Source organism: Balaenoptera musculus, chromosome 16 (assembly GCF_009873245.2).
Source record: "Balaenoptera musculus isolate JJ_BM4_2016_0621 chromosome 16, mBalMus1.pri.v3, whole genome shotgun sequence".
NCBI classification, from domain to species: domain Eukaryota; kingdom Metazoa; phylum Chordata; class Mammalia; order Artiodactyla; family Balaenopteridae; genus Balaenoptera; species Balaenoptera musculus.
Genome location: NC_045800.1, coordinates 73,528,404 through 73,544,549, shown reverse-complemented (window position 1 = coordinate 73,544,549; position 16,146 = coordinate 73,528,404). Strand labels below are relative to the sequence as shown.

Genomic DNA, 16,146 nt, shown 5'->3' with positions numbered 1-16,146 from the left:
CGAGTTCAGAGCATCTTGAGGGGCAAGTAGGATTTGGGGTAAATTATCCAATAATACTTGGGAGGAGCCGAGTAGGGGTAGCTTAGTGAGTCTGAGAGTACGCAGAAGCAAATAAGAGAGCAGGAAAAACAGGAGTTGAAAACAAACACGAATCTCAGCTTCTTTTTGGTACCTATTGGTAGAGCTACCAGCTATCAATTTGCTGCCCACTTCAGTGAACCAAGGCCTCCTGGGGGTGCAACTTGGGTTTGCTGTACCAGTTTGCTCTACTAATTTGTTTCCATGAAGCAGGCAACACAGGATGGATTTGGGTGTTTCATTACACAGGCTGGCAGTGCTATGGGAGTCCATATTCTCTCTGGCCTTAGAAAGAACAGGACTTCCAGTCTTGTTTTTTCAACTAAAAAAAATCTTATCTTTTCAGCATCGCTGAGGCGCTCTTACACTAAAGACCAGAGAAGTTCGAGGAAATGGTACCAATTAGGATCATGATTAATTCCCCCTGAAGTTCTTTATCAGAGCTGCCCTTCCATCTCCTGTGCATCTAACCCCACAGCCTATAAAGAGTCCACACCAGTACTGCCAATTCGGACAGAAGTAGATTTTCAGTGCTTGCATTGCCCTGAGATCAAACAACCCTCAAATCTGACGGGATACGTTAAATTTATAGCGTGCGAAGTCAGAAATTCTTGCTGGAATGGAAATATCAGCCCAGGGCTGCATTCCTTGCCTGTGCAGATGATTTTTTTCTGTGCTGGTCTCCATCTGTAATACTCTCCCCCATCTCCTTCCTCATAATAGCTAACGGCCTTTTTAATTCAGTGTTCACGCAACAGGCACCTACTCTCTTCCACTGCCAGACATCAAATTCTCAGGCTAACCCAAGCCCCTTCTGACTGCACAGTCTGTGAGCACGCGGCAGCAGCGGATACAGCCGGTTCGTAGAATATTTATTTGAAAGGCTGCTTTGTAATTAAGTCAGGTCAGTGGCCTCCCGGCCAAACTCTTTACTCCTCTTCAGGAGCCCTTCCTCCCACTGAAAGTAAATTAACGTGGCACCAAGAGTTCTTATTATATTCCCCAAATAAATACACAACGTCTTCAATGGATAAACTTAGAGCGTAAAAACAGAGCTGGCTCGTCTGAATTCACAGCCCACCCTAGCTGCATCTTTGCAGTGGGCAGACACTCACCACTAAAAAAGCAGAAAAAGGGGGCAGCCAAGAGACGGCTCCGAACACCATCGCACTTCTCTCTCAGCGTAGCATTTTCCCATTTAAAGAGAACCATGATGCTGGGGTGGAGGGAGAAGTGGCGGAAAGGAGTACTTGGCCAAAAAAAAGCCTGATGAGAACTTCAGCATGACCACTGCGCTCAACGACAGAATTTTGGAAGGTTTTAGTGCACCTTTTCAAGCTACTTTGTTTTAGTCTAACCGCCATATTATCATCGTTTCTATGGGAAAATATATTTTGAACCCCAAACATCTGACTGAAAAAACGAATTTTGGAAGGCAGCCCATGACAACTAATCCATGTAAGGGCTACCATATACATGGAACACAGACACAAAGTTTGTTACAATATACGGCAAAAAGTACTTAGAATGATGGTGATACAAGAGATGTATACCAGATGTAAGAAATAGCAGAGTACTCTAAGACCTACATTGACCAAACTCTTATTAGTTGGCTGTTTTTCTGTTTTTTGTTTTTTTAAAGAGCTAGGGGTAAATCCTAAGAAAACAAATGGGTGTGGGGATTAACACAATCCCCCAAAACTTTCCAAGTTAGGTAGCATCTGAGAGCCATTAACAGTTCAGCGCGATTTCCTATCAATTTGTTACATAATACCGTAGATGTTCAAAGTGGGGACCTTGGAGGTATATCAGAATCACCTGGGAAAATAAAACATACAAGGTTCAAAACATGACTAAATCAAAGTCAGAAAAATGAATGCAGTTTCTGCAATGGACTGAATGTTTTTGTCCAAAGTCACATGTTGAAGCCTAAATCCCCAGTGTGATGGTATTCAGAGGTGAGGCCTTTGGGAGGTAATTAGGTTTAGCTGAGGTCAGGAGGGTGGGACTCCCATGATGGGATTAGTGTCCTTTCTAGTCAGGAGCGACCTTGCAGCTTGCTGCTCTCTGCTCTCTACCAATTGAGGACACATGCAGTCAGCAGTCAGCAGAACTCCATCAAGCTCCCTGATCCTTGACCTCCAGCCTCCAGAACTGTGAGAAATAAATTTCTGTTGTTCATAAGCCAGTCTGTGTTATTTGTTATAACAGCCCAAGTGGGCTAAGGCAGTTTTGTTTATACTGCAAGAGTAGAGACAGTAAAAGATATTACCTCATTCCATCCTACCTTGCCAATACATCTGAGTTAGTCATAGTTTTACTTATATATAGGAAAGAAGTGACTAATAGGATTCATGAAGGGACTATTAAAACATACCACATGCAAATGATGTGAAAAGCACTGAAATCATGCACAATGGTCCTTGCTCTGTGGCAAAGGTCCCTCACAAATTAAAGCAACAGAGACAAGTAAAGTAAAACTTAAACACTGCCTCTGTTGGTGTGGCTATCAGTGGAATTTTGCTTAGCCCTGGCAGTTTTCCTAGGCTGGAAGACATCTGATCTTTGCCTTCTGGAAAACATATATATATCTTTAAGAAATCAAGCAACCAATTTGTGTTATAGATAAGACAGGTGTTCATAGACTACAGAGCTCCCAAGGTACCTATTTGATTAATCAAGCTGCAGCTGGTTTCATAATTAAAAACAAGTTCTAGTTCATCACCACTGGCTTGTGTAATGTTGAGCCCAGAAAGAGCCAATGGAAGTTCATCAGTAAGGAGCAAGACAAAAGGAGAGAAAGGATGATCACTTTCAAGTCTAGGTGGTCAAAAATTACAGTTGAAAAGAAATTTATCTATGTGCATCAGAAACATACTGATAGGGGGACTTCCCTGGTGGCACAGTAGATAAGATTCTGAGCTCCCGGTGCAGGGGCCAGGGTTCGAGCCCTGGTCAGGGAACTAGATCCCACATGCATGCCACAACTAAGAGTTCGCAGGCCACAACTAAGGAGCCTGCCTGCTGCAACTAAGACCTGGTGCAACCAAATAAATAAATAAATTTTTAAAAAGAAAAAGAAATATACTGATAGAAGGAATTCCCTGGTGGTACAGTAGTTAGGATTCTGCACTTTCACTGCTGAGGGCCCAGGTTCCATCCCTGCTCTGGGAACTAAGATCCCACAAGCCACGCGGCATGGCCAAAAAATGAAAATATATATATATATATATATATATATATACTGATAGAGAACAGAAAAAGATGCAAAAAAAAAATCATGAAGAACCATACAGCAAGATAAATAGGGTCGGCCCTTGGGTGAAAGTAATGTTGGTGGTAATTTACCTTCCTACCTTTTCTGGCTCCCACCCAATTTTTTAATGAACATTTACTATTTTTATAACAAAAAAATTTAAAGACATCTAATCTTAAAAATTAACAATTTCCTAATAGTACATCCATTAATTTAGGATATTAATTCACATATCTAACCTACAGAGTGAACCAATAAACTCTCAGAGGAGAAATGATAGTGAAGGCTTAGCTATCTGGAAGACAGAATTTTCCAGATAGCCAAGAGTTAACCTTCTTTACCATAGCTTATAACCTTTTTCTTCTCAAACACTGTGTTCCTATAAAAATTAGATTTGTTCTTTGAAATGGACAGAACTTCAGGATAATATTAATACCCCATTAATATTTAATATGTGAAAATAACACTTTCATAGTTTACCAGCTCAATAAATTTTGCTTTTGTTCAATGATGCTGAAAATGAAGGTCTTTTATGAAATAGATACACATATTATTAGTCAGATTTATATGGTTTCTGAGCTTAAGTTTTTATCACTTTGACATCAGCACAGTATTATACAAATGTGCATAATGGGTTCATAATTCCAGGGGACTCTTTTACCAAATAATTACCATCGGTGGAAAGCAGGTTTCAAAGTCTGGGGTGTAAACTCTTTTGCTACATCAAGAGCCCAGTGGAGAAATCCTGGGGAAAGAACACATACCATACTGCATGTTGCAAATACACTATCACATCAAGAAAAAATATCAGTGCCAGTTGTTTGGGGAGGGCTGTAGTCTAGGTAATGTTTTTTCATGTTTGTACTTCTATGTTTACATTTTCCACATTTTCTTGAGAGAGCAATGGATTATTTTACAGTGCAAATGCTTGATTAAAGAAGTTTTCAAGACTTCCATAATTTGAGATTAGTATTTGAAATCAAACTTTAAAGGATGCATAAGGGTCACTAAATTTCAGCTCCTTAACACAAATGAACCCTCAAGGAACTTGGTAGTTCTTAGGAACCAGCAGGTGGTCCCCAGAGCTACTGCCACAAGAGCCCTCCCACTGCCAGAATCTGCAAGGGCAGCCGCTGGCATGAATGGAATTCTAATAAAACCCAGTTAAGGCCACACTACCCGTGGACTGTTCAGAAATACCTATTCCAACTAAAAAATCAATCAAGGATGCAAACCTGAACATGAGCCACTAGCCACTCAAGTCACTGCTAAGTCACAAGGTCACACAGATGATCTGTGTAACTCACTAGAGTCAGGCATTGTAGCTACTACAAATAAGTAGCATCAGAATTGTATGTGGACTGATTGTGACGTCAGTTGACTTATATTACCTTCTAAACAAAAGAGGCAGAAAGGCCACCGTGTTTCCTTAACTTAGAACCATTGTTCTAAGAGCTGGAAACCTAAAACGTTCCTTTCTTCTTCTTCTTTTTTTTAAAAAATTATTTATTTATTTATTTATTTATTTTTGGCTGTGTTGGGTCTTCGTTTCTGTGCGAGGGCTTTCTCTAGTTGCGGCAAGCGGGGGCCACTCTTCATCGCGGTGCGCGGGCCTCTCACTGTCACGGCCTCTCTTGTTGCGGAGCACAGGCTCCAGACGCGCAGGCTCAGTAGTTGTGGCTCACGGGCCTAGTTGCTCCGCGGCATGTGGGATCCTCCCAGACCAGGGCTCGAACCCGTGTCCCCTGCATCGGCAGGCAGATTCTCAACCACTGTGCCACCAGGGAAGCCCCCTTTCTTCTTTATAGAACTTAAAATACGCTAAAGGTTTCCTTATTTCATTTTTAGAAATTGAACAAAAAAAAAAGAAAATTTTGTGCCGAGGATTGAAATTCATTCTAAATCCCAGCCCCTGTGCTTCGCTACAGTTGTAGATGGTGAGGGACACCGGGAGAAGTGGGTGTCACCCCTGCAACGCCCCTGGAAGCTGGGGTCTTGTCAAGTCTCCGTAGTCACCTGATGTTGGCTAGTGGCTGAAGGTAACCGCTGGGCACGTGCAGCACCGAGGCCTGCGCGAGTCCTAGTACAGCCACGTGGCTGCCTTCTGCAAGACAGGCACTGGGAAGACTAGCTTATGTCCTCAAAGACACCGCCCATGCCGACTGCCAAAAGCCCTACTCTTCCCCTTCCCGGTAACAAAGAAGAGGGATTCAACTTCACGTCTTCTGCAGGAGCTCTCTTCTGTGTTCTCAGCGTCTCTACTCCATGCAACCTGGATTTACATTTCACTGCGTTATCTTCTCTCCCATCTCTGTCTCCTCTCACACCCCTGCTTCCCTGCAACAAGGCTCGATTTAGATTTATCCAGCCCACGTGTGTTAATTAACAAACAATTAAACCAAGTGCCAAGGAGCTTCAGGTCCTTCTCCGTCGGTTACGCGGGAGGGGGGAAGCCTGCTGCAGCAGTAACGCTGTTCCCCTAAGCACAGCACGGCACACAGCATCCCTCGTCACTGTCCCCAGGTGCACTGGCCTCCCTGGACCAGGCCCCACGGGGCCAGGGACCTGACGTCAGCTTTCTCAGTAGAGTCTGTGGCAGACGGCAGGCGTGTTAATAAAGGTGTGTTGAATTAACGCAGAATGTGTGCCACACAAGGGCAGCACGGACAAAAAAGACAGTCACACAGATGCATGGATTAAAGAGATGGGTAACCAGATCGAGGAAGGTGGTGAGACGCTTGAGGCTCAAATAACATGCATGCTCATTTTCCCGGAAAAAGGGGAGGGCAAAGTACCGCAGAAATTAGATGAAAACTTTGATTATTAATGGCAGCACATACAATTTTTGGAGCGCTTACTATATGGGAGTCACCAGGGATACAGGGGTGAGGTTAACATTGTACCTTCCCTCCTTTACCTTACGAGGAGCTCACAGAAAAGAAATGATTTAACTGTTAATTGCTGTTTGTGTACCAAGTGGTACAGGAAAAGGACTGAACGTTATGGAAACACTTTGGAGCACAGGCCCCAAAGTGTCTAGAGGAGCAAACCGGGTAACAGTTAAATAGGGGTGGGGCAGGGGAGGGAGAAGATGGGCCAGGCAGAGGACACAGACCCATGGAAACCTGGGGGCAGGAAAGCACTGGGCACATCAGAGCATGATTTTTAAACTGCACGTTGTGACCCACTACTGGATTAGGAAATTAGCTCAAGTCAGTTGTCACCTACGTTTTGGCTAAAAACGAAATAGGATTGAACAGAAAATCAGTGCAAAGCACATAAGCAAGTGTTTCACAAAACTTGTCCCAGTCATAAATACAGTTACAAAAACATCAGTGTACTGGGTTACCGTGTAAACTTATTTACTGCTGTGCAATCCACATGGGAACAATTCTGTGCAGGGGAACAAAATCTGCCAGCCCAAAATAGGTCTATTTGGTACGAGGATTAATTTAGGCTGATTGTGACATAGAGAACAGACTGGGGGTTGCCAAGGTGGGGGAGGGGTGGAGAGGGAAGGATGGGGAGTTTGGGATTAGCAGATGCAAACTATTATATATCGAGGATGGATAAACAACCAGGTCCTACTGTACAGCACAGGGAACTGTATTCAACATCCTGTGACAAACTATAATGGAAAAGAATATGAAAAAGAGTGTATATGTATGTATAACTGAGTCACTTTGCTGCACAGAAGTAATTAATACAACATTGTAAATCAACTATACTTCAATTTTTAAATAAATAAACAAACAAATGATTCAGGCGGATTCTTTTTAAGGCCCCAAAGAATCAGGAGGAACCTTTGACCTTCCCCCTAACTGCCTACAAGAATGTACGTAGAGGACCTGTTCCAGAAAGGGAGCTATCACCATGATAACGGTAGCATGACCTAGGTTTGTAGAGTGGGAGGAATCCAGCAAAGCCTGTTTGTTAAAATTCCTCTCTGTGTCCCACCATCTCTGCCTAGCAAACATTTGTTTGCCCAACGTTTGCTTTTCCCTCTTCATGTCAATTGCCTTCCTCCCCTCCTCTGATGTTCCAAACCTCTGCCCACAACAACCTCTTTTGTCTTTAGTGCTGAAGACAGTATTAAAGTGAGGGTTTCGACAATTTTGGCGAATTTTCTCTCCCACGTATACATGTCATTAAAGTTCTGTTGATTTTCTCTGTCTCATGTCAATATCATTCTTCAACCTGCCAGAAAAACCTAGAAGGGAAGAGGATAATTTCTCCTTCCCCGACAAGAGAAATGAAAGAACTTCAATAAGGATGGAGCATGAGGAGAGGCAGAATGGAAGATTTATCCCCCCAACAAACCTACAAGTTAGAGAGTATGTCTGTTTCACAGAAGAGGTCAAATTGCTGGCCTGAAGTCACACAACTTACTCCGGTGAAAGGGAGCTATGAACCCAAGAGCGTCCCGAAACTACAGGGGCTAAGATACTGTAATTACACGTAGATGCTAATAAATAAAATGACCATTCCAATCCTAAAGCCAACCTTGAGAAATGGGTGTCTGTGCTTTGGGAAGAAAGGACATCTCCGATAAGAAAATACACCCCAAATTCTAGAAATAACTGAGACAACTTTACTGGGCCAACCACAGGAGAAAAGAGTAAGAGGTCTAGTACATGACAGGCATCCCTGTTCGTCATTAAGTGTTAGCTGAATTACATGACTAATTCTCCAGCTAATTTATTCCAGATTTTTCTACTGTACTAGCTAATAATAGTTAAGTGTCAAATCCACCTGTTTATGGCTGCTGTTTTCTTCCTTCCTATAATTTTCTGTGCAAAGTGCACAGAAGGTCCTCACGTCTGCTGAGCTGAACTTCACTTAATAAATAAGCTAATTTGTGCCTTTACATGCTAGCTATCCTCCGGAGAAGGAAAATCCTTCCTAGTTGACAGAACACGTTCTGATGAAGAGTCCTTGACACTTACAGAATATTTTTAAGTTCGAAATGTTCTTATCACCTAAATGTAACAGTGACCACATGCTGGAACGAAAGTCTTCAAATAAAGATTTATAGGCAGTGCCCACCAGTGTGTGCTAAAAAGAGCCCTTAAGAGTACTAAAGTCATATTGACTGAAGTAATCCAGTGTATTAGACTAATAAACTAATTATTAGTGCTGCAAAGACCTCCTGATGTTACATTTTTCTGAACGTGCTTTTTTACATCTGCTTATAAAGTATCTTTTGGAGTTAAACATTCAGAATGCTAGGCTGTGTGACTTGAAGAAAGCCTCTTGATCTCCCTCTGGGTTTCCTTCTCTGAAGAAGTGTGAGCAGGTGTGAGCAGGCGGGGCCACCTACAGGCCAAGCTGGTCCATTTTCCTCCCAAGCCTGCTTCCTAGGCAGCAAGTTCTGGAGGAAGAGGAAACAGGTGCAGGTAGCTGTGGTTCCAAAGCCTGGGCAGATCTGATGCCCCTGCCCCTGGATTTCCTCATGATTTCCCCACTTTCTCACATCCCCACGAGGGGCTGGGGACAAAGTAACGACAGAGGTAGTCTTCCCCCGCAATGTGGCCTTCCAGCTCTACAATTCTATGAACTCTCATCCTGCAAAACAACGACAGAACCACTGATAGCCCAGAGCCCTTGATGATCAAGCTGGTAACATTCCCTTTTTAAAGAATGAAAAGATCTCAGATTCTAAGAGAAGAACAAATGCTATCTGACTAACTCGAGGGTCCATGCCGAAGGCCTGACTTTTGGTGAGATTAACTTAAAATTAGGCCTCCAGCACGTGAGTTACTTGGAGCCCACCTTGCAAGGAGTCTAAGACTTAGTCCCAAACCCAGATAAGTTCTGCTTTACAGAGAATAGGCAGAGTGCCTTCTTTTTCTTTCTTTCTTTTCTTTTTTAATTAATTAATTAATTCATTTATTTTTGGCTGTGTTGGGTCTTTGTTGCTGTGCGCGGGCTTTCTTTAGTTGCAGCGAGCGGGGCATACTCTTCGTAGCAGTGTGCGGGCTTCTCATTGAGGTGGCTTCTCTTGTCGCAGAGCACGGGCTCTAGGCACGCAGGCTTCAGTAGTTGTGGCACAAGGGCTCAGTAGTTGTGGCTCATGGGCTTAGTTGCTCCGCTGCATGTGGGATCTTCCCAGACCAGGGCTCGAACCCGCGTCCCCTGCATTGGCAGGCGGATTCTTAACCACTGTGCCACCAGGGAAGTCCCCAGGTGCCCTCTTAAAAACCGTTACAACCTAAGCTACACCTTCAAAACAAACATGTTATGGCCAACACGAATCCCTGGCAGAGGCCTTCCAATACCTCTTCTGCACGTTCAACCCATTAGGTTCAAAATATAGATGATATTTTTTTAGTTTCTTTTTATTTTTAATTGAAGTATAGTTAATTAAAGATGTGTTTGTTTCAAGTGTACAGCAAAGTGATTCAGTTACATACACACATATATATATGCTTATTTAAAAATTAACAGCAGCAGCTACCTTATGTTGAGTGCTTATGTAGCAGGCATCATGCAAATCACCTTACACTCTCTCTCATTCATTGTACCTGACACAGGTTTGCTATTATTGCCATTTTACAGATAAGGAAACTGAGGCTCAGAAATGAACTGGTTGAGACAACTAGATAGTCACATGCAAAAGAATGAATTTGGACCCTATTTTACACCACATATAAAAATTAACTCAAAAGGAATCAAAGACCTAAATGTAAGAACCCAAAAAAGACAACAGGGGTAAATCTTCGTGACTTTGCATTCTAAGATATGATACCAAAACACAGCAACCAAAGAAAAAAATTAACAATTGGACTTCACCAGAATTAAAAAACCTCTATGCTTCAAAGGACATGCTCAAGAAAGTGAAAAGAACACCCGCAGAAAATGAGAAAATATTTGCAACGATGTATCTCATAAGGGACTTGTATCTTATAAAATACATATATTATATGTATAAGAATATATAAGGAACTGTTATACCTCCATAATAAAAAGACCTTGAATAGACATTTCTCCAAAGAAGATATACAAATGGCCAAGAAGCACCTGAAAATATACTCGACATCATTAGCCTCAGGGAAATACAAAACCACAATGTGATGCCACTTCACATCCACCAGGATGGCTGCAATAACATGGTGCAGCCACTCTGAAAACTGTCTGGCATTTCCTCCAAAAGATAAACAGACAGTTGGCATGTGACCCTGCAATTCCATTCTAATATCCAAGAAAAATTAAAACACATGTCCACGCAAAAAATCGTACATGAATGTTCACAGCAGCATTACTCATAATAACCAAAAGGCTGAAACAACCTAAATGTCCAGCAAATGATGAATGGATAAACAAAATGTGGTACATCCATATAATGGATTATTACTTAGCCAGGAAAAGGAATGAAGTACTGATATATGCTACACCGTGGATAAAAATATCGTGCTAAGTGAAAGAAGGCAGTCACAAAAGACCACACACTATATGATTCCATTTATAGGAAGTGTCCAGAATAAGCAAATACACAGAGACAGAAAGTAGAGTAGTGGTTGCTTAAGGGGATTAGGGGATTGAGTGACAAGGTTTCTTTTGAGGTGATGAAAATGTTCTAAAATTGATTTTGGTTATGGTTACACAACACTAAATATACTAAAAACCACTGCATTGTACGCTTTAAACGGATGATTTTAATGGTATGTGAATTATATCTCAATAAAGCTGCTAGCAAAAAAATAAATAAATTAAGATATTTAGCAGAGGAAAGAGGTTCACATCTGGTTCCATTCAAGTCCAGTACCCAGGCCCTGAACCTACCCTACACCGCCTTTCAAAGTACAAATGACAGCTCTCCGGGCACCTGTCTAAATCCACACTTTATTTAAACTCTTCCAACAAAGCAGCGGCAAGGCACGGGACACATAGGACAATTGCCTTCAAGTAGCTTTTAGTTTTAAAAATATGTTTATTTTCAGATAGAAGAGCCAAGGCATGTACTACACACATATATCATTATAATGTATAGTGCAGCACATGCCTTGGCTCTTCTGATAATAACTTCAGTATAGGGTATATTATATTATACAGACTATGACATACAGTAAATATTATAATACAGATGATAATCCCAAGAGATGGCCACAAGAGAGGATCAGATCACATCCATGGAAACATGGAAGACATTTATTTCTACAGTAGAAAAAAACAAACATTCCCCCCTAAACACCGACTAAAATTACTTGTAGCTAAAACAAATAAATTCCCCAACATATAATCATCCTAGACATACCCAAAAGAAAGAGGGGAAAGTTCTAGGATGGTGTTACTTTTCTCCATCTTAATTAAAATGAGGACTTGTAATGGCCTATATGGGAAAAGAATCCAAAAAAAGACTGGATATACGTATACGTATAACTGATTCACTTCGCTGTACACCTGCAACTAACACAACATTGTAAATCAACTATACTCCAATAAAAATTTTTAAAAATTAAAATTAAAAAAGTAAAATAAAAATTAAGGACTTGATATCCCAGATCTGAGGATAATTTCTAGTTTAGGGCTTTGCAATGCACACATTCCATTATGGAAATCCATTTCTTTAGTGCTGAGGTCTGAAATAAGGCTTACAGCGGACTAAATCATTAACTTTGGGAGAATGTATGCCTTGGGCCTCATTTTAAAAGCATTTAGTTACTAAAGTTTCCGAAGAGCCTTAAGACGGTGCAGCCATCCATCCTCTCTCCCAGGGACGGCCAGCCAGCCCCCTTCTCTTTCTGACTCTAGGCCACTACCTCCACCTTGTGGCCACAACTAAACTCTGGGGGTCAGCGCTCCAAAGTCTCCTCAAGGACCCTGTAAACGAATACAAGATAGAAGCTACTTCCGTTATTGGCAGCCATCACAGGGAAGGTATTGACCAAGTGAAGTTCTCACAATACCAACCACTGTGAAAATTTCACCTGGCCACTTGGTTAACTCTTGATTAACAAGTACCAGTAACGAGTTCTTGGTATGTCAGGGACTTAAACAAGAATCTTCAAAACTTTAACTTGAAAAGAACTGGCTATTGCCTACCCTGGAAATTAAACAGGTGAACTTTGGAACAAAATGCTTTAAGCTGGGGGCAGGGCCGGGGGGACGTGGAGGAGTTTTCTAAATTTAGAAATTGCATCTGAATTCCAAAGAGGACGGGTAAGAATAGATTACTCTGGATATGTGTAAAACAGCCAACCCTTGGAAATGAAATGTTTTTGTTCTTTAACCTAGAAGGAACGGAAAAATTTCCAAGGCCATTATTCATAGTCTTAGAAAACCCAGTGACGTTCCACCCTTTGATATAGGGAGACACAAGAATAACACAAAAACCAAAAGTCAGTCCAATTAGTTTAAAACAAACCCTGACTTCCTCTCAAGCCTGACATTCCCGTCACCGTTTCAGTCTCAAGTACAACGATGAAATGAGAATGGTCCTGAGGGTGATTCAAGAACCAGTCAGCATGGATTAAGATGCACAGAAAGATCCTAAAATTGGGGAAAATCAGACAACTTGGCACGAAGGGCTTGGCCAAATCATCAAAGTGGTAATTGGGATCCACATCACAAAGAGCTAGAAAATGTGAATACACCGAATTTGACATGGAAACCAGGTGGCAGTAGACTACGGTCAGCCTCTTCTAACTTTGGGAAAATAAATTAGCGTGGGGAAAAGCGCTAGGAGCTTCTGTCTGACACCCCAACTTGGAAGGACTGATAACGGTGGCCCACGATTCTGTGTGTTGGCAGATAAGGACCAGCCTGGCCTCCTAAGGCAAGACCTGTGCTCAAATACCAACATCTACCAAGGGCAATGGCCAAAGAAACTGTGCACTATCACCTTCCGCCTTCTGTACCTTTTTAAGCTTGCCACTCCTGGCTTTAGTTTGTGCTTCTCTGCTTGCAAATGGAAAACCTGGGCCCAGAGAAGTTGATGAAGTTAATGCAAGGTCACAAAACTCATTAGTGCCTGAACCAGGATGAGCAACTAAGTCTAGGACTCCATACCTGTATCAACAAATCTAGGTGGGAAAAGACAGGGTTCATATAAGGTTGCTAATAATTCAAAGACAAAAAATGCTAATTGTTCTGAAGAACCCTTGAAAGAAAAGTTTTAGTTCCATAGCCACACTGTCTCAGGAACTTTCACAGAAACGATCCTGTGGTTAAAAACATATTCTTCCCCCTTTTGCAAAAGGAACCTAACATTTCCTGCCTATAAATCAGTACATCACAACGTATCCCCTGAGACTTTATTAACTGTGGTTAAAAAAAGCAAAAGTGTGTGAAAGAGTGAGCAGGTGCTATGCAGATCTGCCAATGTGTACTTCAGATAGGAAGTTGCCACTGTGGGAAGAAAAAGTTGAAAAATATTTTTCACTGATATTCCTCAGGACCTCTTAAAGCTTGAAAGAACAGTTGATGATATGAGAAATATATATATATATATAACTATAACTATCCTAAAAAGGGTACAGAGAGAACCATACATTTTTACCTGTTCTAACGTAAGCTGCTTAGAAATGGTATCATTCTCCAGTTTTTTAATTTTCTTCATCAGTTTGTTGACCTGGAATTCCTGCTCCTGCTCGAGATGCTGTTCTAGTTCAGCTTTCTCATGCTGCAACTGGAAAACGAAAAAACACAGATGTGGAAATCAAGACACTCAAAAGCCATGGGAACAATGGCTCCAAAAGCTAGTTAAACCGAGTATAAGATATCATAAAAGTTACATTAGTCATTTCTGCTCATATGTCCAAGTGTACACCTAGTAACTTGCTCCTGATTCCTCTAACTTATAACCAAAAATTATAGTGCATAGTCAGAGGCACTTGATTTTAGTCAAAAGGCCAAGAAATGATAGGGCAAATATATCAGAGCATCAAACCATGATTAAACACCGATTTCAATTTTTAAGAACATGTAAGTGGTTATCTCTGTAGGGAACAATTGGGGATGAGGAAAGGAAGAAAACTTACTTTCCAGCATATATGTAACCTTTTGGTACTCTTAAATTTTTATACCATGAGCATAAAAATTATTAAAAAAATAGAAATTTTGCAACTGTCGGTTTTTATTGAATGAATTACAGTTTACTTGCATTTATACAATGTTTGGAGAGAGGGAAGAGATGCTACAAGCACAAAAAATACTTAGTACATTATTCTGAATGCTGTTTCCCAATGTACTAGGAAGCATGCTTGGCAAAAATAAGTACAAATAATTAACTTTCTGTAATGAGACCAAACATCACACCTCCTACATCTTTCCTAAAAAACCAAGAGGCAAGGCCTCTTATTTATGAAATTAAAAGATAAGGTTATGGTGTTGCTGCAAGAGAAATTTTTTTAAAAATGTACTCCAACATTCAACACCAAAAGAGAATAGAAGAAATTCAGTGGACACACAACGACTGGGGTTCTCATGAATCACTGTGCATTATTTCTAATGTTCTCAGCTGGGAGGGGCTGTTGATTCATGGTAGGGGGTGAAGGGAATGAGAGCCACAGGGCCTGGTATTTTCAGAACCGTGGGCAGATTAAGCAAAAACTACTAAAAACAATGAAGCACACGTAGTTTGATTGTGGGGTCTAAGATGACACCACTCCCTAATTCTACCTTCAAAACCATTTCTTCAGGCAGGCAGTGTGTACCAGGCTCATCACATGCGTGAGGCAGGCATGATCACCCCCATTTCGTATGTGACGAAACAGGTTACTGGACCAAGGTAATTCATCTGGAAGGCGGCAGAGCTTGGGACCCAAAACCTGCTCTGAACTCTAAAGCAGAGTTCTCCCACCGGATCCTGAGCAAACTTCAGAGGGGCTGGCTTCACACTCCTCCATCCACAAGTGCCTAGTGCGCCCTTGGCATTCGGAAGGTCAACTGACTAAACATAGAAAACAGTGAGCCATATACGCTCGCCCAGTGGATGCTATATCTCTTTGTAAACCTTGCACAGGGTGAGACGGACAACAGAGAGCTCGGTGGGCCTGATGGACCTCAAAAGGCTACACCTAACCATCTCCACATTTGAAACAATTTCCATTGCTCTGAAAGCACCATACTTGGTGTTTAAAAAGGAAACAAAAAAAGTTTAAAATCTGACATCTTCTTCCAACACTGGAAATGCTGACTAAACAGATGCTGTTTTCCCTCCAACTGTTTTTGATGCACAACTCCAAAAAAACTGGTCAACCTTGCAGGGACCGAGAAAGAAAGCAGATGTGAAGAGGTGCTTACAGCGACGAGTCTAGTTTTAGCTAACCCTTTAAAACTCAGGTTCTGCAAGACCAAGCAGTAATTAAAAGAACGAAGAGTAACGCACAGAGAATGAGGAGAGTTTCCAGCATTTCGGACACAAAGACCTCAGTGGGAAAAGCATCACTTACGAGGAAAAAATAGCAAAACATGTACATCTTCAACTAACACCTGTATTCTATAAACATTACCTGTGTGGCATGTCTTCTACCTGAACGTATTGTGTTAGAGGGAGTACAATCTATGGTTAAGACATTATCCTTGCCCTAAAATAGTTTATGAACACCAAGCTTAAATGACATCTACTGGTTTTAGAAAAATGAACTGCAGTCTTAAAACCTTTAAACGATTTGCATAGCTTTTTAAAAATATTAGCTGTGTTTTCCTCTGTTTTCAATTGCTGTCTTTTTTATTTGAAAGAGCCCCTTTCCGCCTTTTTTTTAGCGTTATGCTTCTGCCTTGAAGTAAATTAAAACAATAAAGGATGCAATCTAATGTTGAAAAATCTCTTGCCCCTCAAGCAGCAGTTTTCGCAGAATATCAATCTGAGC

At 41.4% G+C, this 16,146-nt stretch overlaps 1 protein-coding gene across 1 annotated transcript in view; it reads right to left on the bottom strand.

Moving 5' to 3' along the window:
- Positions 1 to 16,146, bottom strand: part of CCDC6 (coiled-coil domain containing 6) — a 112,826-nt gene that overhangs the window by 27,434 nt on the left and 69,246 nt on the right. The window contains exon 3 of the mRNA XM_036828935.1: positions 13,833 to 13,961. Within this exon, the coding sequence (XP_036684830.1) occupies positions 13,833 to 13,961 (129 nt within the window). The remainder of the gene's footprint in view (positions 1 to 13,832; positions 13,962 to 16,146) is intronic.